The sequence below is a fragment of the Arvicanthis niloticus genome, chromosome 6 (assembly GCF_011762505.2).
Source record: "Arvicanthis niloticus isolate mArvNil1 chromosome 6, mArvNil1.pat.X, whole genome shotgun sequence".
NCBI lineage: Eukaryota > Metazoa > Chordata > Mammalia > Rodentia > Muridae > Arvicanthis > Arvicanthis niloticus.
Window position 1 is genome coordinate 9,247,504 of NC_047663.1, and position 24,919 is coordinate 9,272,422.

At 48.6% G+C, this 24,919-nt stretch overlaps 1 protein-coding gene across 5 annotated transcripts in view; it reads left to right on the plus strand.

The window, feature by feature from the left end:
• The window catches only part of Slc39a11 (solute carrier family 39 member 11), a 416,239-nt gene extending 397,365 nt beyond the window's left edge, over positions 1-18,874 (plus strand). For all 5 annotated transcript variants that reach the window (XM_034504930.2, XM_034504929.2, XM_034504931.2 and 2 more), the window contains 3 exons: positions 13,365-13,463; positions 16,088-16,246; positions 17,275-18,874. In XM_034504930.2, the coding sequence (XP_034360821.1) occupies positions 13,365-13,463; positions 16,088-16,246; positions 17,275-17,353 (337 nt within the window). In that variant the 3' untranslated portion in view covers positions 17,354-18,874. The remainder of the gene's footprint in view (positions 1-13,364; positions 13,464-16,087; positions 16,247-17,274) is intronic.
• The last annotated feature ends 6,045 nt before the right edge of the window (positions 18,875-24,919 follow it).

The following is a 24,919-nucleotide window of genomic DNA, read 5'->3' on the forward strand; positions in this document are numbered from 1 at the left end:
TTTCTTTGCAGCTTCTTCTTGCCTAGTTTCTTCCTTTACTCAGCACAATGAGTCTTGGCCCTGTATTTTCTATGCTTTGGGCTTCAGCTGGACACATGCCAAAGTGTCTAACCTTCCAAAAGACAGGGGACCAAGATTTCAACCCATGCGCCTATGGGAGACAGGTCATGCTCAAACCATGGTTTCTCCCCATTTTGAAACTCCTGCCCCCCCCCCAGCATTGTACTCAGCCACCCCCACTACCCTCACGTGGCCCTGAGCTCTAATGAGAGTCAGAGAAGGAGGGATCAGTGGTGGGACTTGACTCTACCATTTCACCTTAGCCTTTGGGGGTGAATCAAGATGGCCAGATACCCTGACTCCAAGATCTTCCCCCTTCTCCTTGCAAGCATCCCCTGATATCCACAGGTTCACAGGTCACTGAATTGAAGGTCTTCTGTTAGCACTTCAGCTAACTCCACACTCCAGCGTGTCTTCACCTTGAAGCTCATGACACCCTCAGGTATGAAAGGTTTAGTAGGAAGCATTCTGCATGTCCCTCACATCCTGGTACTGCAACTTAGTTTATTTGCAGAGCCTTTATTATCCCTGTTTATTTTCAGGGCCCAGGCTGGTGATCGAACAAGGAGACTGCCAGGGCCATCCATGTTCCCTTCCCAGGCAAGGAAGGAAGGGCACAGACTAACTGCCTAACTGCATGGTAATTGCCAGGGCTCTCTCACCAGCCCCCCCAAAGCCTAGTTCTCTTTGCATTGTCCCTGAAGTGGTTCACTTGCTTCATCTAAAGGAGGTGGGGCAGGTGGTGTTCGGCTGCGTCTTTGAACTCAGGCCACATACCCTAAGGGTGAGCGAAGGTATGGTTTAGTCTAAATAAAGGGATAGGAGGAGGGGACAAACACCCTTTCAGTTAAGTTTTGCATTGGCCAGGATCCAGGGAGAGAGCAGTGTGACAGACAGGGGCTTCTGTCAGAGGCTATTGAGAACTCGTGGAGCTCAGACGCAAAGCATTCAGCCGCTAAGAGTGTGCCCAGAAAATTGTTTTGCAGATGGAAAAAGAAAAGTGCCTCCAAGCCTCTCCCATTCGGCCCTTGCTGCAGTTTCTCTGAGCAGCCGGGGTTTTTGTTGTTGGTGGTGGTTTTTCTTTCCTCCCCCAGTTTCTTCTTGGAGCCATTGGTTTATGCTGCCCAGATGTGCCTAGATGTGCACAATGAGAGGGTTTTGTGTTGCGGGTTACCAGATGTGCTGGAACCGGAAAATGAGATTTGGCAAAAGGGGAGGCCTATCTATCTCTGCAGCCTCCAGAATCTCAAGAGCCCACAATCTCACACGTGTACGGCAGCCACAAAGCTATGGACCAGGAAAAGAGCTTCTGTGCTGCCCAGTTAAACCTGCCCCCATCACAGGCAAAGACATTGAGACCTGGAAGAATGTGGCACTGTTTGCAGACCCATCCCTTATAGCTGGGAGCTGTCTTAGACTTGGGGACTGGAATCAGACATGGGGCTCCTTCATGGACGCACCTGGCTCTTTTCGAGGTACTGGGAGCCCTCGGTGAGCTGACAGATAGAGGTTCCTTGCTTGTCCTGATGCCAGACTGGGCAGGGGAAGAAGAAGAATATTAAGAATTGGAGCTGTTAGTACTGTACGTTGGTGGGCAAGAAATGCTGTTGGGAAAGATAAAGGAATGAAGACCGGAGACAGGGAAATACGCTAGCTTTTAGGTCGAGCATTCGCTGCTGTTCAACAGAGCACTTCACAACCTGGCATCTTAAGCCAGCAAGCATTGTAGGTCTTGGGAGGCATCCTAGTGGCTATGATTAAAAGCCTTCCAACAAAAAGCAACTTTGAAGATAAAAATAGTATTTATTGAGCTTTTATTTCCAAGTTACGACCATCATGAAAGGGAAATCAAGGTAGGAACTCAAAGCTACTTACCACACCCATCATCGAGAGGGAAGAAAACTGAATGCACACAGGCCAACCCGCTCACTTTTTCTCTTAGCTTTCACACCTCTTAAACTGTTGCCTGCGCAGGTGCAGGGGTATCTCGTCAGGCAGTGGTGCTAGCTGGCCCCACCAACCTGATGGGGGTAGGTAATTTCTCATTGAGTCTCTTCCCAGGTAATTATAGGTTTTCTCAAGTTGACCATTAAAACTAACCAGCATTGGGGATTAGGGACTTGAGGGTAGTTTTATTGAGTAGCCCGGGGTCTCTCAAGAGGTCGCAGTAAATAGATCAGCCAGGGTCAAAGTGGCCTGAGGGCTTGACTAGGACTGGAAGGAACATCTACTTCCAAGATGGTGCCTTCTCGTGGCTTTTGGCAAGAGGCCTTACCTCCTCACCATATAGGCTCCTCATATGGCTACTTGAGTGTGATTTCAACACGGCACCTGATTTCTCTCAGAGCCATCAGTCAAGAAGAGAGCCCATTGGAGAATTTTTTTTTTTTTTTTTTTTTTTTTGGTGGAAATTGGATTGTTGTGAATAACATTTAGTATTTTTTTTTTTTTTTTTTTTTGCCTTATTTCTTTCATTCACAGTTTTGTGTGATGACTCAGGCCTCCCACCTATAAGAGCAAATCGCACACTCCCGTTGCTATGTATTTTTCCATTGTTTGAATGAGACTCGGTTTATTTGCTCATCTGGTTTGGATGGGTGTCTGCGTGGATCTAGGTTGGGGCTCATGTAGCTAGCACTGCTGGGGCTAAGAGCATTCTTGGTCCTCGGCTTCCCATGAGCACGTGAGCACACAGCTCCTGGGTACAAGATCCACCAATGCTTGAGGTGGCCTCACATCCAGACAGTGCGTGCATAAGCTTGGGTTTATTTGCTGGTAGTCTTAGCAGGTCAAAGTCCCCAGGGCCTGACTCTGGGATCACAAATCCTGTGCATACCTGTTTTTCTGCACGTCTACAAGGAGAGCTGTGTATGGATGACCTGAACCACTCCTCAGCCACCACCCTGCCTTGTGGCCTGGCCACCTGGTGCCCTTCCCTGCCCGCTTTGGGGAAGGCAGCAGACTTTAGCAGAATGGATGGGTCATCTGAGTCTGAGCCAGACAGGCTCTCAGAATAGCAAGAGAAGGGTGGGGAAGAGCCCTTGCGTGCTAAGCCAGCCCTGCTGAGCGGGTAGGGACCCGCAGCCCTGCAGGGAGCACCCAGCCCCTTCCCACCTGCAGGCTCATCAAACACCTTGACAGGCTGCCCGAGTGGGAAGCCGGTGATGTCATCACCAGGCCCGAACAATCAGGCCTTTTAGGGCAGGACGATAACAATCAAAACAGTATGTAAGGGCCTGCCACGCAAGAATACACATGCTCGTTGCCCCTGGGAGGCTCCCAAAGCTGGGGTGAAGTGGGGCTTGTCACAAATACACCTTTCTCCTTTCCTCACCAGCAGGCCAGGGAATGAACGAAGCCTGGAGATCAAGGCTGTGAGAAGTCTAGGCCCTCTCCCCTGTCAGTTTTGTGGAGAAGTCCACAAGCCCCTCCACCACATACCCTATAGAAACCTCACCACCAAGCTCAGAACTAAACCCCAGGCTAAACAACAATCCATGTTTGTGGGTCCCACTACAGGAGTCCAGGGGGGTGCCATGTGTAAGGACCCCCGCCCCCAGACTTGAACCTAGATGATGGTGGAGAGTGGCCAGTGTCTTGGGACCTAGGAGAAGAGGGCTGGTGATTCTCACTTGATGTCCTTACAAATCCAGCCCCAGGCATTGCCTCCCCACAGTGAAGCTCCCCAGAGCCTTCAGCTCTGCTTAGCCTAGCTCTTCCCAAGATGCCTAAGGGCTGGGGGATATCTTGGTCGGTAAAATTCTATACAAGCATTAGAATCCAAATTTGGTCACCAGAAGCCATGTTTAAAAAAAAAAAACACAAAGACAGATGTATCCATAGGCACCTGGCATGTGGTATCTGTGATCCCAGCACTGGGGACATGGGCATTAAAGGGTCCTGGAGGCTTGCTGGCCATCCAGTCTAATCAAATCAGTGAGCTCTGGGTTCAGTGAGAAGCCTTGTCTCAAAAAAAAAAAAAAAAAAAAAAAAAAAAAAGTGTGAAGAGGACTCAGTGAGGAGAAGCACTTGCTACCAAGCCTGATGACCTGAGCGCAGATCCTCAGAAGTCATGTGATGTTGTGGCTGGTCTGTGTCGGAGTCCACATCTCTGTCTGTGTCTGTAACCCAGACTTCTCTCCATCTGAGAGGTGGGGACAGGGAGATGCCCTGGAAGCTCCTGGGCCAGGCATCCTGCAGTGCATAGTGCAACATCAAATAAGAGACCCTGACTCCAAAACAAGGAGGACAGCTAGGACTGACACCTGAGGTTGTGCTCTGACCTCCACATATGTGCTATGGCATATGTACACCCTCACATACACAAACATGTATGTACCATGTATACATACACTTTAAATATTTTTAGAATATAAGATAATGGGGTAGGAAAGTAAGTGATGTCAGTCTCTGGTCTTCACATTCACATGGACAGAAATGCAATGCCCCCCTCCTCCCCATACACACTCAAATGCATATACACATACACACTCACTCACACACATACACACACACACACACACAGAGGTACACGTGTGTATGCATTCACACACGTTGTTTGCTTCCAAAAAGAAATGGAAAAACATAGTAATTAAAACATTTTTCAATAGGATGCCTGAAACTGTGGTGTTTCTATGAATACTGTCACTCACCAGCACATGCACAACCATATAAACACATATATACATATACACATACTTATGTACATATACACACAGATACACACACAAAACTTTCTTTGCCTCTAAAAAATAAAAATCCCCAAAAGAATGAAGAGCCATTGAAAACATCCCCACCCTGCTCTCAAGTCACTGGAACATCACGTGATGAGCTCAGAAGGTGTAAGGCAGTTCCTGCTTCTCTGTTGGGGATTGGAGCCAGGTAACTACTTCTCTCTGTGATGGACCAATGGGTAGGTCTGCAGGAAGCTAACAAGACCCAGTGTATACTGCAGCCTAGTAATCCTGAGGACCAGTCACCCAGCTTCGTCACACATATCTACTTCCCTACCTGTGGAATGGGATGATGACAGAGACACTTGAGAGGCCACTTGGGGGGGGGGAGGCGTACAACTTCTGCTACATGTAAAACACTTCCAACAGCGTCCAGCATGTAGCCACACTACATCCAGGAGAGATTATCTTTTGTTTTTCTTGCCAGAGGACCTCAGGCTCTGTCTAATGGGCATGGTAATCAAAGACAGAAGCTTGTTTCAGCTGCAGGCTGTTGCAGCAGGGTGCACATGACTCTCTGCGTGTCTCCTGGTGTTTATCCTGTGTTGTCTCATGTTGGAAGCTGCGCCGAGCTCAAGGCCTGAGATGGTCTTAAGCAAAATGTCCAAGTGTAGTGGTCAATAAATGGATTTCAAGGAATACCCACTCCCAAATATATACCTTCTGGGCAAGTCACTCAGCACAAGGGTCTGCCTCCCAGAAATAGGATGCTGACCACTAAGATACAGTCCCTTGCCTTTGGCCTTCAAAGAGCCCTCGGCTTGGGCTGGGCTACTTAGCACTTGGGTTTTCTTTTTAAAACCACTGGAGTGTGGTAAGACAGTGTCATAGAGGGTAGGTGTCCAGGAGAGACAGGCTTTGAGGCTCATCACCATAGGTAGTGTTGTAGGCTTTGACTTGGTGGGAGGGGAAGATTTGTGTTGCCCTATTGGGTCAGCTCACTTCTTCCTGGCCGAACCTCCTTTCTGTCTCCCACTATATTAGAACTACCCCGTTTCTTCAAAGTCCTGAGTGTCACTTTGTCCATGAAGTTTCTGGATCCACCCCCTGTGTTACCTCCCTTCTGGCCACTGCCAGGCTTCTGAGATGTGTGGCAATTGTTTGCCAGTGGATTCTTTTGCTCCCGAGCATCATGTGACTTAGGTTTGGTCACTCAGGAGGAGAGCCCCGCCTGGCCATGCTGTGATTAGGGGACCAACATGGGAGGTCCCCCAGCACCGACCAGAAGATTGTGCAGCCATGCCTCAATGTTTGTAAGTGAGCCCAGCCCCTTTCCCACCTCCACCACTGTAATGTCAGTGGCCAAGGGATTCTGAGAGCCCAGCTCAGCACTGCGTCTTATGGAAGCCTTGGGTAGTGTTAGCATGTAAGGAGTCCCCACTATGAGATCCACACGCCAAAAGGAAGAAGAGCTATTGAAAAAAATTCCCCACACTGCTTTTCCAAGTCACCAGAATGGACCAGAACCTGTGTAAGGCCATTCCTTACGTGGCCTCCAGCCTGGGAGCTTAAAGTAACTAACTCCCATCCACGCAAGGACACTATGGAAGAAGTTCTTCACCACTTTACAGATGAAGCAGTGGCTGGTGCTGGGTCACAGTCTCTGGGACTCTGTAGTAATTGATTTTCTCGTTGCTGTAGCAACAGTACCTAATAAAAACAACCTAGGGGAAGACAGGGTTATTTTGGCTCACAGTTTGAGAGAAGATAGTCCATCCTGAGTAGGTGGGTAGGGGTGGGGTGGGTGGGGTGGGGACACAGGGGCACAGGAGCTTGAGGCATCTGGTCACATCACATCGTATCCATAGTCAGGGAGCAGAATGCCATGAACCAGGCACTTGCTCATTTTCTCATTTTTTATTTCGTCGGGATCTGCAGCCTGTAGAGGAATGCTTCCCAACACAGCCAAGCCGATCTTACAGACTCCCTCAGAGACATGCTCAGAGAACTGTCGCCTAAGTGATTCTAGACCCTGCCCATCTCACTATCAGCAATAACCTGCACAGGCTCCCACCCGCATGTATCTGGCTCCTTACAGATCACATGGCCTCCAAAGGCATCTCCGTTTTCTACTGTGACGGTGAAGGCATCAAGTGAGGTCCTATTTGTGGGTCCTTGCCACCCAAGTTCTCTGACTTGTAGCTATGAGAGGTGAGGCTAGCCTGAGAAAAACATGGCGGATAGGTAGGAAGGCAGCCGTTGGGAGGCTGGGGAGGAGAGCCAGGCTGCCCCTAGGTTTTTAAGGAAAAGCCCAAGTGCTGGCCAGCTTCTTGGGACGAACAGCCTTTGACGAAAAGGGAAGGAGGCCATTCTTTAGCTGGCAACCTGGAAGGACCCAGGCCATTGCCTCTGCACCTCCACCAGGCTTCAGATCAAGGAATAACAGAGACCAGCTGGGGACTGTTTCTTCCACCCTTGGATCCAGACAGAAGAGGCCCGGTCTGTGAATGGGCACCCTTGACTCTGCCTGCACCTCCATGGCACCTCGCAGGGACCTGGCTGCTCCGTCTGCTGAGCCCAGCTCCTTCCCTAGCCCCATCCATTCTTCCCACCCCTGTGGGTTCCCAGCAGCCTCCTGGCCCCACACAGCCTAAATTGTTTCTTTGTAACCAGCCCAGCCCTGGAACATAGTATCCATCTCCCTCTGCCACTGCTACTACCACTTAAGTCCCTGCAGCAGTGCCTGGTTAGCCTGTATTGTCACTCACCCACGGGTGGAGACAGCAGCCTACAAGAATCGCTGAGGCATCCTCAGGCCATTGAGGATTTTAAGGAGCTGGCTGTCTAGAGGGAGATGGCTGGGGGCGGGGCTATACTTCCCATCCCCCAGCTTCCACCTCCTAAGCGCTAAGATTATGGACATTTATTCACCCAGGTTTACTTTGCACTGGGAGTCTAACCCAGAGCCTTCTGCATGCTGGATAAGCACTATCTAAACTGAGCTCCGCCCTCAGCCCCAGGCTTATCTGTTTTAAGTATCTGCTCCCCTTCCAAGATGTTATATTCCTTCTCCACAGCAGATAAAAATCCCTCCCCTGGGACTTGTCTCTGCCATCAGTCCTTGCAAGGTAACCGGCTCACCCCCAAGGTGTCCTGGGGCAGTCCTAGGTTTGGTAGTGCCAAGTCCTCTGTCTCCCCCCTCCAAAAAGAAAAAAGAAAAAAAAAAAAAAAAAAAAAAAAAAAAAAAAAAAAAAAAAAAAAAAAAAACCTCAGTAGCCATTCCTCTGGGTCTGGTCTGCCCTGGGAAACTCTGACTCCCCAGGAAAAGGAAAGCAGAAATTTGAACACTCAAGCCAAAGCCAGCTCTGATGAGTGGCAGCCCTTTCACACAGACCCTTGGCTCACCTTTCCCAGGAGGGGCCTCCTCAGGGGCTGCTCCTGCCCCTGTGATTGCAGCCTGGCTTCCTGGGAGCCGCTTACCTGCCCCAGTTGCCAGTAACCCTGTCCTATAAACCTTTTCCTGGCCCTCTGGTCAGTTCCCCTGGTCAGGAAAGGGACATACTATTCCCACATTCTACTACCATATCTTGGTGTTGGGAAAACCCAGCAACAGGAAACTTGCTTGGCGCTGAAGGGTGTGGCAGTGGGGTTAGGTTTGTGTGTCATCCCATGCGTGCCCGGTGCCCTTTTGAATAAATACTGCTTGGAATCTCGTAGCTGCTCCTGGAAAGGAAACCTTCCCATTTCAGCTCTGCCTTCCCCAAGCTGCAAGGAAGGAGGTCAGCCACGCCTATCTGCCCAGGAATGCCATTGTAGAGTGCATGGTTGGGTCAGAAGTCATGGATGGCTGTACAAAAGACTATGGGGAGGCCTTCTCGGAGCTGTTGGTTCTATGTTATGTTAGGCACACACATTCTCCTCTCACTGTCTAGAGCCATCCCTGCCAGCACAACCAGCGGGTAGCTCAGAGTTTATCCTCTGAAGAGCTTCCCTGACAGCTGAGCCTTCCCTGTCTCCTTCCTTCTTTCCCTCTTTCCCCTCCCTCCCTCCCTCCCTTTCTTTCCTCCTTTCTCTCTCTGTCCCTCTATCTCTCTCTGTCTCTGTGTCTCTGTCTGTCTGTCTGTCTGTCTGTCTCTCTCTCTCTCTCTCTCTCTCTCTCTCTCTCTCTCTCTCTCCTTGATGTTCATTAGTCCTTGTGTTTCTACCAGCTCAAGAATTCTGCCATTGTATCCAGTGTTGCTTTGCTGGTCCTGCCCTTGTTCCCAGAACCCCCTCCAGGGCCTCCCAAGTCAGATTCTATGTAGAGCAGACACCCAGTCTGTGGAGCCCCCACGCACTCACAGTGGCTCCTGGTGTCCGTGGCTCCCAGCCTGCGCTGGTGATCAAGACATCAGAGCGCAGGCTCTCGAAATGGAGATGGCCTCCACCGCTGCCTTCATCCTCACCCTTGCTGCTGATGTTGGTCATCGGCTGTTGATGCTCAAGCAGAGCGTTTCCGTCACACCTTGCAGGAGCAGGTCCCATAACTCATCAGTCTGCAGAGCTGTCCCAGGCAGAGGCCTCTGGTAAAGCTCCCTGGTAACTAGACTGGAGAACTGGTTCTGAGAGCTGTGGATCCAAACCACACCCAAGAGCTGATGCTGATGATGGAGAAGAGAGGAAGACCCCATCCATCCGGTGCCTTCCTTGCCCATCTGGCATCTGTTGTGCTGTGGATGTTGAGAGTGGATGTTGAGTTTCTCCTAAAGACTCAGACACTGAAGGCTTTGCCCCCAGATGATCAATCCAGTCATTGAGATATGATCCGGTTGTAATGGCTCTGACCTGTCATTGTCATTACTGATGGGTTCATAATTTAATGGTGTCTGGGCCAGCTGATACATACTCACAGGGTTGGGACCTAGTTAGAAATAGATCACTAGAGACATGTCCTTGGAGGTTGTCTCTTGTCCCAGGCCCTTCCTTTGCATCTCTCTACGTCCTTCATGTCACATGAACAGCTTTGCTCTGCCCTGTGCTCCCTGTTGGGATACTCTTCCTATGAGCAGACACAATGGAGCAAGGTGGCTGGGCGGTAGTGGCGCACGCCTTTAATCCCAGCACTTGGGAGGCAGAGGCAGGCGGATTTCTGAGTTCGAGGCCAGCCTGGTCTACAGAGTGAGTTCCAGGACAGCCAGGGCTACACAGAGAAACCCTGTCTCGAAAAACCAAAAACAAACAAACAAACAAACAACAACAACAACAAAACAATGGAGCAAGGTGACCACAGACTAAATGCTTCAAACTGTGAGCCAAAGTAAATCAAATCCATCCTTCCTTTCTCCTTTCCCTTCCCTCCCTCCTTCCCTCCTTCATCCTTCCCTTCTTCCTCCCTCCCTCCCTTCCTTCCTAATGTATTCATATTAAGTATTTTGTGACTTCAATGAGAAACTAACACAATGTACAGCTGGAAATGGGAACACAGCTGGCTGTGTGTGCATGCATGTGTGTGTGTGTGTGTGTGTGTGTGTGTGTGTGTGTGTGCATGCACATAAAGGAGAGCTGAGTTTAAAAGGGTCATGAGGAAGGAGAGAAGGCAGAGAGGTTGTAGTTTCAGCCAGCACCATGGTCTCAGGAGCCCAGGAATGTTCAGGATAGACTTTCTGATCATATAGCAAAGCATTGCCCTGCAGAGAAAGACCTGGCAGGATCTTGGGTTGCGGCTATAAACCTTGTGCCAGGGCCAGGGCGGGGCAGTGACAACGAGGCTTGCCAGGGATGGAAGAATGGAGTTTCTGTACTGCTTATCAGAGCTCAGCTCCAGGGCAGGATGTGGAGGAGGCTTCCCCAACCTGCCTGGTGGACAGCAGGACTTTGGACAGGAAGCATCACTTTAGACCTGACACTGGGTTGGTGGCTCCGTGCACATGCCTAGGATAGGTCACGTTCCTTGCCTGTGTGTATGGAAGGGTGGATACTAACAGTAGACCATTAGCCAGCCACCAAGCCCTGCCTCCATGTCAGAGAAGAGACATTGGACATAGCTTGACCCCCTAGGTTGATCTCTTCGGGGAAAAAAACAGTCCTTAGCATCCTTAGCACCGGGCTCTGTAACAGGTCAAGGAAACTGGTCTTATTTGACCATCATTTGGGGTGAGGCAAGGGATGATGGTGAATATAGACTGGTGCTGCCACTGGCTATAGAGCAGACAGCAGGGAATACAAAGACATTGGCAAGAACTTATTCTTGAGATGCGCTTCTTCAAAAAGAAATGTATGCCTGGTGTTTCCCCTTCCTGGAATAGGAGCTCAGGGTCTTTTTGGACATAAAACTGATAGAAGCTTCTAGAACAAACTGTAGTTCTTTCTGTGGTTGTTTAGAACAGAAGTATAGGGTCTTCTATCCTAATCAAGAACCAATAAGACTTTTACATTAGTTTCTTCTCTGTTGCTGCAATGACCAAGGTGACTTACTGAAGAAAGCATTTAATTGGACTTATTAGAGTTCATGATGGCGGAGTAAAGGCATGGCTGTAGGAACAGCTTGGAGCTCAGATCTCAAACTGAAAGCAGGAGGCAGAGTGTGTACTGGGAATGGCACTAATCCTTTGAAGCCTTGAAGCCTGCCCCCCACCCCCGTCCCCCGTGACACACCTCCTCCAACAAGGTCACATCTCTTAGTCTATCCCAATAGTTCCACCAGCTAGGGACCAAGGATTCAAAGATATGACTTAACTAAACGGAGTGCATGCCAGCTAAATGTTTATAAGTTCAATTCTGGTAGGGTCAGTCTTTGTCTAAGAGACTCTTGAAATGGTCCCAGGGTAAAGGGTCATTGAGCCCCATGTGAAATGCACGGACATATGTGGTGACAGGGAGTGAAGGCAAATATGGTATGAGATGAAGCCCTCAAACAAAGCAGAGATTTGATATTTAATATCGAGTGTTGTCTGTGGTGCTCTTTGCTGGAATTCAGTCCAGAGGGCCCAGGCCACAGCTGGCCTGGTGGGCTCTCAAGGCAGAAAATCGTGTTCTTTTCCTGGGAGCCCAGGGGCAAGGATGGAGTGACCAGTAAAGGCAGGGTAGGCCCAGCTGCTAGTCTGCACCCCATACCCCCTGTATCTGTCCAGAGCTGAGGGGCAAATTTCTACTATGAACAAAGTGGACAGACAGTAGTCAATTGACCAAAAAGCTAAGCATGAGGTGACTGGTCCTCTTTTCTCTCTAGTCCACCCACGACTCCTTCACACCCTAGGCCAGCATTGCTAGTTGATGCCCTTGAAGCTCTTTTGTCAGAAGGGCCCTCCTTGGAGGCACTACCTCTAGGACCTGTCCAACCAAGGCAGAGTCTTGTCCAGGGAGGTAGTCTCAAATTACCATTATGTTGCCTTCAGGATGGCCCCATTCCCTCCTGTGTGGCATGTCTCCTTTCTTTGCAAGTTAGCATGAGGGTTCATGTGTGCACATTATGAATTATAATCATGCATGTGTCCCATCTCCCTTGATCAGTTATGTATTACCTGTGTGCCTACCTATTCCTATTCTCTCTTAATCTCTGGCTTCTACACAAAGCAGTCGCTCAAAGACAGGTCCCTAGCCTTTGACTCAGGTGCACAACACAAGCCCCTAGTGTCCTGCAGAGGCAGAAAGCCAGAGGCTGTCACAGTGAACACCATCCAAGCCCAGAGAAATGCAGCAAGAGTCCATGGGAAACCTGAGCCTGGAGCCACATCCGTGTCACCTTCAGGTTCTGTGTCTTTACTTCCTTGTACCGGTTTTCATGTGCCTTCTGGATAAAATGAGCTACGCCCATCTCTGAACTATAGGAAACAGGAACTCAAGGGCACAAACTGTCTCTCTGTGTCAAGAGCCTTTCAGGCATTGTTAGGTTGTCCTGTCAACATGATCATCCCTCAAGGTGGAGGCCAGTATCTCCATGTTGTACATAGACATATTGACATAAACTTCTGTATCAATATGGTGGCAGAACTTGCGCCATCCTGACTTGGAGCCAGCATGTTCTTTGCTGCACTATAGCATACTAAAGACAGAGTGTGACCAGGGACTCAGGACAGGAGGGTAACAAGGAGGAAGATGTTACTCCTTCCGATGATGCTACTGCCTACATGTGGGTCCTCTTTCTCACTTTATCCTCCACACAGAGCCATGCCTGACTCCTTGACAACAAGAAGAGCTTCAAGACTTAACAGGCCCCCACTTTTTGATGGGTACATGATTTCAGACAGGACTTTTTACATGTCATTTTTCTAATTTTCTCTCTATTACTACGATTCAAACATTCTGACCGAGAGCAACTTAGGAGAGAAAATGGCCTATTTCAGCTTACAGATTACATGCCATCACTGAGTGAAGTCAGAATAGAAAACCAATCAAAAACTTAAAGCAGAGACCATGAAGGAACTCTGCTTGCTGGCTTGCTCACAGGCCCATCCTTAGCTAGCTTTCCTATATAGCTCCGGACCGTCTTCCCAGGGAATGGTGCCACCCACAGTGGACTGGGACCTTCTAATCAATTGACTATTAAGGTATCCCCCGGAAATATTGCCTACAGGCTAGTCTGACCAAAGCAATTCCTCTCTAAGATGACTTTAAGCTGTGCTAACTAGATCTTGTACCTTCTTGGTTTTGCAGGAATCTGGCCATTGGAATTGGGATCCAAAATTTCCCAGAGGGCCTGGCTGTCAGCCTTCCTCTGCGTGGAGCAGGCTTCTCTACCTGGAAAGCTTTCTGGTGAGTGTACCAGCCCATTGGGTCAGAAGAAAGTTGCATGGGCTATAAACTACTCAGTGTGAACTCCCTTTGGCAGGGTCAAGTGCATGTTGAAAAAGCCATGTTGGAAGCCAGTTGCTGGGCTCTGGAAATACACCACAAATGTGGGTAAATATTGTTCCCACAGAGGAGACCCCAAGAAACAAGGTCATCTCTTGACCTTTGACCTTTACGTGACCAGCTTGAGTGGCTATGTCCCTTTGCAAAGGCCTCTGTGGATAGCAACCCATAGCTATCAGCACTGGGCACTTCCCCCCTAATATGTCTCCTATGAATGTCACGGTGTCCTCTGCTAAGGATCATCTTGTTAGTACCTGGCCCAGGGAGTCATTACATGAGCTCTCATATGTCCCCACTTGGGATATGGGTCTCGCACATTACTTTACTAAAACAATGGCTGGTCTACAACGTAAGATCACAGCGCTCACATAGACTGCTAATAGGGACAATTTAAAAATGCCTTCCATTGTACGAGGCCCTGTGGCTTGCAAGTTTGTACGTGTCCTTAAATGATCGTGTTTCCACTCTCTACAGATCTCTTTCTCCACTGTTAGAGTCCCACAAATAGAGGCTTTGGGAAAGAAGGGAAGTGGGTGGCCTTAGAGATTCTCATAATCTACCAAAGCCACAGATGTCATTTCAGATAGTTGAGGCACCAGGAAGAAAGGAGGGGATGGGGTGCAGAGATTTGTGGTCAGCACTAAGATCTGAAGGTGAAGCGCTTTTTTTCTCCCTCTCAATCTCCCGTCTGGGCTTGACGTCAAAGCTACATTTTCCAGAAACAAGGCCTTCTTGTCTATAGACCAGAGGGCTGTCTGTCCTGCTGGTTGTCCATGAAAACATGAAACAGGCTGCAGTATCTACTGTAAAAGATTCTACAGCAACAGCAGGGTGTCTACCCATGCCCACTTTTGCTCCTAGCCAGAGAGGGACTGGGATCTCACAGTTCATACAACTTGCCCTTCTTCTGGGGGAGGACTGAATCTCAGAGGCTATGCACCTTACTAAGCACCCACTTCAAGAAGGGGGACCCATCCCTTGGCCTGTTAGCGGTGTGCCTGTAGCAGGTGTCTTCTGTCTACAGGGCCCTGGCTTTTCTCTTGCCCTTGCCATCCTCAATGCTCATTCTTCCGTGTTGCTGCTTTGATCAGAGCTCATTTGGTCTGAAGCAGTGCATACCTCCTCTTGCTAGCTCAAATAAAGGAATTCCTTCAAAGGAGGAATCTCATCTGAAGCCAAGATGGCGGTTCTAGGGGTGGAGAGTAGAGAACATACTGTCAACGCAGAAATGCCCAGGTAGGCCCGCTTCTGCCATATAAGAGTACAGTTACAGCCTAAACCCCCAAACATGCTTACAACAACTGGACACACCAAGACCATTCCTAGTCAGTGTTTTATCAACATGGGCAGCAAACATGAGCAGACCAATAACATGTTCTACAGCCAAACAGTGACTGGTTCTCATCCTTAGGAAGATGCATTCTGCTCCATAGGCTGGCACGATTAACTCAGTGCAGAGGGGACTTGCTATACAAGCATGAAGATCAGAGTTTGAATCCTCAGTATTCATGTAAAAAGCCAGATGTGACCATGTATGCCTGTAACCCCAGTGTTGCTCAGGCACAAGAGGGTCACTGGGGATTGTTGGCTCCATGCATAGCTTCAGTGAGAAAGCGTGTCTCAAGGGAATGAAACAGTAATAGAACAGGCACACACATCCTCTCTGGCACACACACACACACACACACACACACACACACATCACATAACAGACACACACCACATATAACACACACATGCATACATACCACACACATACACCCCACATATAACACACACATGCACACATACATTCACATATACACCACACACACACATCACATACAACACACGTGCACACATACCACACACATACACACACAAGCAAACACAGACACATACACACACCCCACATATAACACACACATGCACACATACCACACACTTACATTCACACACACACACACTCCAAACTTTTTTTAAAAAAGAGAAAGATACATACTACAGTGAGGATGCACCTTGAAAACATTATGCTAGTTGAAATAAGCCTCCCCCCCCAAAAAAATATATGATTCTGTGTATAGGAAATATCCAGAGGCAGCAAACATATATAAAGAAAAACAATGGAGAGATTCATGGTGATGGGCTGGGAGCAGAAAGAAACAGGACATGGCTGCCAATGGCCATAGGCTTCTTTCAGGGGTAAAAACGTTGGAATTGATGGTGAGGTCCCCTTGTAAACACACTAAAAAACCAATGGCTACATGGTGGATAGTACGTGGGATACCAGTTACATCCCAATCAGATTGTCATTGTCAAAGACAACGTAGGCAGCTTAAAGATCCAAAGGAAATAAGGGTGCAAAGCCACTGTAATGACATCATGGAAAGCCGGACAAGGAGCTGCTTCTTAGAACATGGCCAGCAAGACGCCCACCATACACGTCTGTCTTCTGGGGTGGGATCAACAGTCTGGGCAAGTGGCATGTCTGCATGGGTCAATGTCTCCGTTCCCTTCAATGGTCCTTGTCTCTGTACCCTCCTTAGGTATGGACAGCTGAGCGGCATGGTGGAGCCCTTGGCTGGGGTCTTTGGAGCATTTGCGGTGGTGCTGGCCGAGCCCATCCTGCCCTATGCGCTGGCCTTTGCTGCTGGCGCCATGGTCTACGTAGTGATGGACGACATCATCCCCGAAGCGCAGATCAGGTAGATGGCTAGTCGCGACTCTTCAACCCTGTCCCAAGCCTACTCTGAGACTACCCCCTCTCTAACACTTGTCCTCTCTTCCCTTCTCTTTCCTTTGCTTACTCCCAAGACCCCTCTGCCCCTGCCCACAACTGTTCCTGTCGCTCCTCTGGCTGCTAAAACTAAAATAAAGAGGAGGCAGGTGACATCACACAGTGACATAAAGCAGGGATGGTGGGCAAGGGAGGGGCCTGGCACAGTGTCATTCAGGTTTGTTTAACAGAGTAATTCTGCACCTCATTTATCCTGACGGCTCAATGTCTTTAAGGAATTATAACCAGGGCTGGAGAGATGGCTTAGTCAGCATTGTGCCTGCCATACCAGAACCCATGTGAAGAGCCAGACACGGTGGCATGTGCTTGTAATTCCAGCACTGGGGAGGGAGAGACAGGTGGATTCCTGGTGCCCCATGGCTAGCCAGAGTAGCCTAATCCGAGAGTCCCAGGCCAGCAAGAGACCCTGTCACAAAAAAGGAGTTAGTGCTGGAGGAGAAATGGCTCCTATAACCTCCAACATACATGAGGAAACATAAGAAACAGACACTACTTTTTAGTGTGTGTGTGTGTGTGTGTGTGTGTGTGTGTGTGTGTGTGTGTTCATGAAGGTTAGAAGTTAGATCCCTGGAACTGTAATCATAGGCTGTTATGAGCCTACTGATGTGGGCGCAAGGGACTGAATTCTGGTCCTCTGCAGAGCAAGTGCTTCTAACTGCTGAGCCATCTCACCAGGCCCCCTGTGTACTACGTTTTGTTTATTCAAGCCTAGAACTGGAGAGCCCTGGTCAAATGATTTCCCTGTGCTACAGCCCCAACCAGGGGCTAAGGAGCGCATGGCTTGGGATCAGGAGGGAGCGTTCACTTGGCATATGGTACCCAACCATCAGCGCTGCCACCTTTGGTAGAATACTCTTTGTTGTGGTTGGGGTCATCAGCCCAAGGTCATAAGAAGCGTCAGCTAAATCTTACCATCTTCCTCTGTTTCCTTCCTAGTGGCAACGGGAAGCTGGCATCCTGGGCCTCCATCCTGGGATTTGTGGTGATGATGTCCCTTGATGTGGGCCTCGGCTAGCTCTGACAACTTTGGGACCCCATGAAGGAAAGCACCAAGCCTCTGCAGGACCATGAGCCTCTCTTCACATTAAAACCCCCGTTCCTTTCTCCCCTCCGTCTCCTTACCCCAGATCAGCTCTGATTGCATTTTGACTTTTTGTTTTGCTTTAGAGGGAGAAGCTGGTTTTCTATGTAATCTCAAGGTGTCATAAAACTGTAGATTTGTGTTTTGGCCACTGAGTGGAAGACATCTTTCTTCAGTGGGATTGTCGAGGCTAACCCCTACTGTCCCACCTCTAGTTTCTTTTTCGAGACTCAACTTTAACACCTCAGGGTCACCCCCAGAAGCCAGTTCCTAGGGTACAAGTCCCAAGCACACTGGCCTAAGGTTTTGGAGCAGGTTGCTAGGGCCCCTTACTCCTTCTCCATGGACCCGCTGTCCACCTAGAATGCTGGGACAGAAGCAACATGAACCCAGAAGCCTGCTTTCCAAGGCTGAGCCAGCTCAAACAGGGTCTGCTACCAGGGAGGTATGCCCAGGAGGGCCCACACACCAAGGGAAGGAAGGCAGCTTGTCTCTCTCTTTTGTCCTAAGACAAAGATTGGCATTGTGGAAGTTAGAGAAATATGAAAATGAGGGTGAGCACAGCACTCTGTGAAGAGCCCTGTGAGTAGGTTTTAAGCCCACCCCCCCCCCTTTGTAGATGACAAGAGCAAGCACTTCCTTGTGGCTCCCAGATCTCCTGGCTATTAATCTTGATGTGTTTACAGCCTTTGTTTTTCTGAGAGACTTGTGGATACCAGCAAATGGCAAATACTCAACCCCCTCATGGACTAACAGCGTTACTTAAGTCAACTCTAGGGAATGACATTCAGAGCCCGACAAGGCTCCTTCTCTGCTGGCCATTTGGACACTTATAACCCAGAGCCCCTCAGCTTCAGCAGGCTTTGTGGGAATCTGGCCAGCAGGCTTCTAATGGGAAAGGAAAGGGGGTGGGGGTTGGGGGGGCAAGAAGAGGTATTTTTACATTTCCTTTCTTAGAAAACTTAAAATTCTGAGATGATTCTGAAGAATGACTGGACCTTGACTACATGCTAACCTATTCCATCATACATATAGCTCCTCCATCTGCTCTCCCAACACATCTGAGCCCTCCGTGTGGAGGAGTGTGTGGGACTCAGAGAACAGGCTCTACCCGGGAGCCAGGCATTTGGGTACTGACTGGGTTATCAGTATCTTCCCTCTGTGTTTACATGTTCCATCCCTCCGAGGATGGATATTGTAGTCTGTGAATGTTCCAGGTCCCAGAGGCCAACCTCGGCGGGGTGTGTCCGTTCTTCTGAAGCACTGGTAATCAAAATTGAAGACATATCCAGAGATTTGACTGGTTGAGGTTAGCTGGTTTGGTGATTGGCACGTGTCTATATTTTTATTCTTATGTCTCCATGTGTAGTTCTGTTGTCGTAAATCATCCTTTCTTCTGGATAAAGACCTCGTAACTGTGATTAATGTCAATAAAGGGAATTCTGTTGTGCATGAGCTGTGTTCCATTCCATCCTCAACACCAGTGCTTTCTAGAGCCGCTGAGGCCCCTCTCCCATACAACGGCAGCAGGAGTGAAGAGGTGCTCACAGCAGGATGCGTGGTCAGCTTCCAGGCTGCAGAAGACCTCATCCAACTCCAGCTTCTTTAAACAAAGGAGATTGACGGATGGATGTTAAGAAACATGGAGGCTCTAGTGGAGAATCAGGCTTGGAAATGGGGTGAATCTAAGGTAGTTAGAGATCTAAGACAGTTACCCAATGGCATTTAGAAAACAGCTCCGTTAGATGCCATGGCCCCTGGTGCCGGTGACAAAATACTAGACATCTCTTCTGAAACTCCTGCTCCCTCACACCTCCAACAGCATCAGGAGAATTAGGCCATATTGCCCCCATCCTTCCGGTTCTGATTCCTTCTTCAAGGTTAGGGTCAGGAGAGATAGTCACCCAACAGAGGTTTGCATATACGTATAACAGCTGTACTTACACCCAAACTTACACACACACACACACACACACACACACACACACACACACACACACACACAGTGCTGGACAAACATCCGTCTAGAACTTGAATCCTGTGCCCATGAACTGGCTGGACTTACTCCGACCAGGAATTCCATCATGGTAGGTTTTCTAGATTTGGGGATGGGTTCAGATGTTAGAGAGCCACAGGAAAAGACAAGGTTGACTCAGGGTATCACCGACTATTTTATTGTGACTCTATTTCCTCATTTTGCAGAGGTCGTTGGCTCAGAAATTGTTGCCATTCCTCATACCATCAAACGTCATTCACCCCGTTCACAAAAGGAACTAGTCTAGTGCTGTGACAGCCCCTATTATAAAAGTGTCTATTTTAGAATCCATTTTGATATTTACACTTTCTCCCAAGCTATGTAAATAAAAAATTTTAAATCCTAAAATTGTCTTGGTTCATAATTCTCATTCTTACTGTTTTGTGTTTGCCACAGTCTGCTGCTCTTGTTTGAGGGTGTGATCAGGGGTTTCTTGAAACTTTGATCCCCAATGTAACAGTGTCTCAAGATTGAGAGATGTTGTTGTTTAATTGGAGGTCAGAGGTCAGAGGTCAGAGGGAACTGTTCTGCACTCTGGGTTAATTCTGGAGTATGGGTCTTCCTATCCTACTTTTGTAGTTTGTATGTAAGTGTGGCCTCTCTCCTTCCCACATGATATTGTTGGCCTTTAAAACTTGTATCATAGTTTCTGTCAACTTGACCCAAAAATGACATATTTGAGAAAAGGAAATCTCAATTGAGGAATAATCCACCAGATTGGTGGACGTGTTTGTGGGGGCGGGGAGGGTGGGTATTTCTTGATTAACAACTGACATGGAAGGCCTCGGCCCACTGAGTGCTGAGTTACCTCCAGCCAAGATGTTCTGGGCTGTATCAGAAAGCAAGTTGAACAAGCCATGAAGAACAAGCCAGCAAGCAGCACTCTTCCATGGCCTCTGCTTCAGTTCCTGCCTCCAGGTTCCTACTTGAGTCTCTGCCTTGACTTCCTGTAATGATGGAAGAGTAATCCCAGTAAATCCCTTCCCCTTTAAGTTGCTTTTTGGCTGTGGTGTTTATCACAGCAGCAGAGAAGCAAACTAATACAGACTGTCACCAGAGTCCGATTGGCTGGAGCTGCCCAGTTGTGGACTTGCAGCCTCTAAAACTCTATGTAAATTCTTTTCTTTGTATAGTTCTTAGCCTCGAGTGCTTTATTATAGCAATGGTAGACCAACTAAAACACTCTCTTCTGAAGCAGACCAGGCTTGCAGATTACTAGGGATATGCACACAGAGAACTTTTGTTTTTCTGGTAAGATACTGTCGGTAAAGGAAGCAAGGGAATGTCAGTGTCCTTTTTTCCCCTATTAATTAATTTATTCACTTTACATCCTGATCGCAGTCCTTCTCCCTCCACTCCTCCTGGTCCCACCATTTCAAATCCCTTCCCTCAGCCCTCCTGTGTACCACCTTGCCCTGGGACATCAAGTTGCAGCAGTACTAGGTACATTCTCTACCTCTGAGGGCCAACCAGGCAGTCCAGTTAGGGGAAGGGGATCCAGTGGCAGGCAACAGAGTCAGAAACAGCCTCCACCAATTGTTAGGGAACCCACATGAAGACCAAGCTGCATATCTTCTACAAATATGTAGGGGGCCTAGGTCCATCCTGCATGCTCCTTATTTAGTTGGTGGTTTAGTCTCTATGCGCTCTGTGGGTCCAGGTTAGTAGACTCTATAGGTCTTCTTGCGGTGTCCTTGACCCCTCTGGCTCACTCAATTCTGTCTCCCACTCTTCCATAAGACTCCCTGAGCTCTGCCTGAAGTTTGGCTGTGGGTCTCTGCACCTGTTTCCATCAGCTGCTGGATGAAGCCTCTTGGGAGACAGTTATGCTAGGTTCCCATCTGCAACCATAGCAGGATATCATTAATAGTTTCAGGGTTGGATCTCTCCCATGGGATGGGTCTTAAGTTGGGCCAGTCATTGGTTGGCCAATCCTTCAATCTGCTCCATCTTTATCCCTTCACATCTTGTAGATAGGCAGGACAAATTTTAGGTTGAAGGTTTGTGGCTGAGTTGATGTTCCCCTCCCTCCACTGGAAGTCCTACCTGGTTACAGGAGGTGGCCACTTCAGCCTCCATATCCCCTGCTGGTAGGAGTCTCATCTAAGGCCACCCTCATAGACTCTCTGGAGCCTCCCCCTCATCCCATGTCTCCAGCTAGTCCCAGAGATGTCCCTATCAATTTCTGTTCCCACTCCCGACCTTCTTCCACCCCCTCTCTCCCTACACCTGATCCCCACACCCCTTCTCTTCACTTCCTCCCTCACGGAGTTCCCTCCACCTCTGATGACTATTTTGTTTCCCCTTCTGAGTGAGATTCATGCATCCTCCATTGGGTTATTTTATTATGTAGTTTCTTTAGGTCTGTATGTGAGGAGTCCCAGTCACACAGATTCTCCCGGCATGAACTTCCCTACTAGGTCTTCATGGACACTATCCTCCCAAACAGAGCCAAAATAAATCCTTCCTCATCTACATTGCTCCTTGTCAGGTGTTTGGTCACAGAAGAGGAGAAGGGTAAGTATTACAGGCCGCAGCCTGCAGACCTCGCTCAACTCCTGGTGCACATTGGAGGGGTATGGAAGCCAGAAGTCAATGGGCCCAGAGGGAAGTGGCTTTTTTTCTTTCCTTTTACATGAAGGCATGTCATCCATACAGCAAAGACACAAAAGTTTAGAGTGTATCACACACTTACATAGATTTTTACCTATGCATCTGTGGGACATACCCCACTTCGGGGTGGGGACAGGCATCCCAAGTTACAAGCATTCAGGCTTCTGAGATCTAGGAGCTTTTCCCTCTGGCTAAGGTCCTAGGTGAGCCTAGTCAGGCTGCAGGTGTGGTCAGATTCCAGCTGGTCCATCTTGGGCCAGGTGATGAGTACTGCCTACAACTGCACAAAGTTCCTGGAGCCCTGTTCTAAATGTCCTTGGCCATGATGGGGGACAAAGGCTGTGATGGGGGACAAGCCCATATGTAGGTCCAGATACATGCTCTTGGACCCTTCTCCAACCTGTCCACCTGCTGAAAGACACAGTGTGCCAACCCCAGCTGTCACCTGCTTAGCTACTATGAGACAGGTCAGATGCCCTGAAGTGACCTCTGGCTTCCCAGGATCCCTGGAGGGTCACTGTGCTGTCACCTCCTGCTTCCTGCTTGCCTTTTCCAAGGCTGAGCCTGGGGAGCCCCAGATGCAGAGAGTGTACATGGTAGAGAGGGCTCTTTGAGAAAAACATACAGAAGTGCCAACAAAATCAAACTGAAGGTTTTAGAAAGGGCCCCTGATTGCACACTGTGAGGCTCAAATGTCATTAGCTTTGGGGTGACGTGCCCTCCTGCGCAGGACATGGTGGCCGGTGATATGTAGGAACTCTTAACAAACTGGCTTTTCTGATGTCTACCTATACAGATCAGGCCAGCACCTAATGAGAAAGACTATGTTCATGGGTAAAAAGAACACTGCTCAACACGCTCCCCTCTCTACCCTTCCCCTACAGGAGAAAAAGATTAAACCTACCTCCCTCTCTTTCTTCCTGCTCACCTGGGCTGTCAGAAGTGGCTACAGGAAGCAGCAGCCTTGAACCATCTCTGAATTCTGTTCAGCTCCTGACTTTCATGTTTGTTTTTGGTGACAGTACCTGAGTTCTTCTGGTGGCTTGAAGGCAAAATAAATCCTTCATGACCTTAATTGGACTTTGGAGCTACCACATAGACCTCTAAACTCCTAAATAACCTCAGGGAGCTAGACTGTTGCTTTCTGCTCCAGGATAGGGGTGATGTGGTGGATGAGCCAAAGGGACAATTGACTGCTGCCAGATCCTAAGGAATGTAGGGAACTCGGCACGGGCACACCTCTGGACACGTATTCTAGCATCTTTGCATCCCATGGTCCCTCTGAAAAATCCAAACACGAGACTGGAAATTCAGTCACAGCCTAGATTCACCTGAGAAAGGAATCTCAGTGGAGGGATTTGCATAGATTAGATTAGCCTGTGGGCGTGTCTATGGGAATTGTCTTGATTCTTAATTGATGTAGAAAAACTCGTCATTCCTCAAGCTGATGGTCTTGAGCTGTGTAAGAAAGCTAGGTGAGTATAAGCTGACTTGTTAGCCAACTAGCAAGCAGCAATCTGTAGGAGGAGCTAAGGTGGGAGGAGTAAGGAGAGGAAGAGGAGGAGTAAGGAGAGAAAGAGGAGGAGTAAGGAGAGGAAGAGGAGAAGAAAGAGGAGGAGCTAGGGAGAGACTGAGAACGAGAGATGGGGACATGGAGGCTGATGTTCACTTGTCTGTAGCAGTCAAAGGTAGTTGGTATATCTAGGTTGGGTATTGGTTTACACCTCTGATTGTATGGGCATCTTGTTATTGATCATTACCAAATATATAAGCCTTTGGATAATCTAAGCATTAGAGTTTCATTTGTACCAAGCCCGCGTGGTTGGCAGGATGGTCTGGGCAATGCCCAGCCTTGTGGAGACAGCGTGGAAGATTGGCAGAGCCATCTCCCACACTGTCGTCTTGTGGGTAGCAGGGCTGGTGTTTCTGGCTGGCCGTTTCTAGCTGCGGCATGCACGTGGCCTCTGGCCACAGAACATGGCGGCTGAGCAAGGCAGAGCTGCAGCAGCTATGATAGTCGGCTTGACTAGTGGCCACTTTTTAAATAATTACTACAACAGCAACCTCTGTGGTTCCTGCTCTACTTCTTGGCTATCAAACAAATGCTTTCGTCAGAGGTTATGCTGTGTATAATAGCAAGTTGAGTTGCCCTGAGCCCCTGCCTTGACTTCCCTCAATGAACCAGGACCTGGAAGTGTAAACCAAATAGACATTTTCTTCCCCAGGTTGCTTTGGTAATGGTGCTTGTCACAGCAGTAGACAGGAAGCTACCAGAGTTGTCGGGTGACAATTTCTTCCTTTGTGCCTCATCTTTTGTTACCACCATAATGTTCTTCCTCAGCACAGGCTCAGAGCAACCATGGAAGGAACCCTTTGAAACATGAAGAAAAAGAACCTCTTTCCCCCTTCTAAGTTAGTTGTCCCAAGGATGGAAATCTGACACAGTTGGGGACCATGCAGACAGAAAGAACCTCTTAGCCAAGGTCCAGGTTCTACTGGTAGCTGAGTGTGTAAGGGTGTCAGAAATGAACCCCATCTCTGACATTGGCCTTTCAGGAGGAGGACCCAATGCACAGTTGTCTTTGTAGCCTGCTTATCTTCCAGCGAGTCCTGGGGTGAGGGTGTCTCATGGAAAACAATGAGCCAATGTAAGAATAATACAAATATGTAAATTCTTACTTCTCTTTCAGCAAAGATGAGTCTTGAACTGAATATGTGAAATTATGAGATATGAAAGCCTTTGTTTTCTACCATGTCCACAGCATGAGATGAAAATAAAAACAGACTTCTCTTAAATAAATGATATATGAATTTGTGGGTGGCCTATATACGAAAATTGGTAATATTTGGTA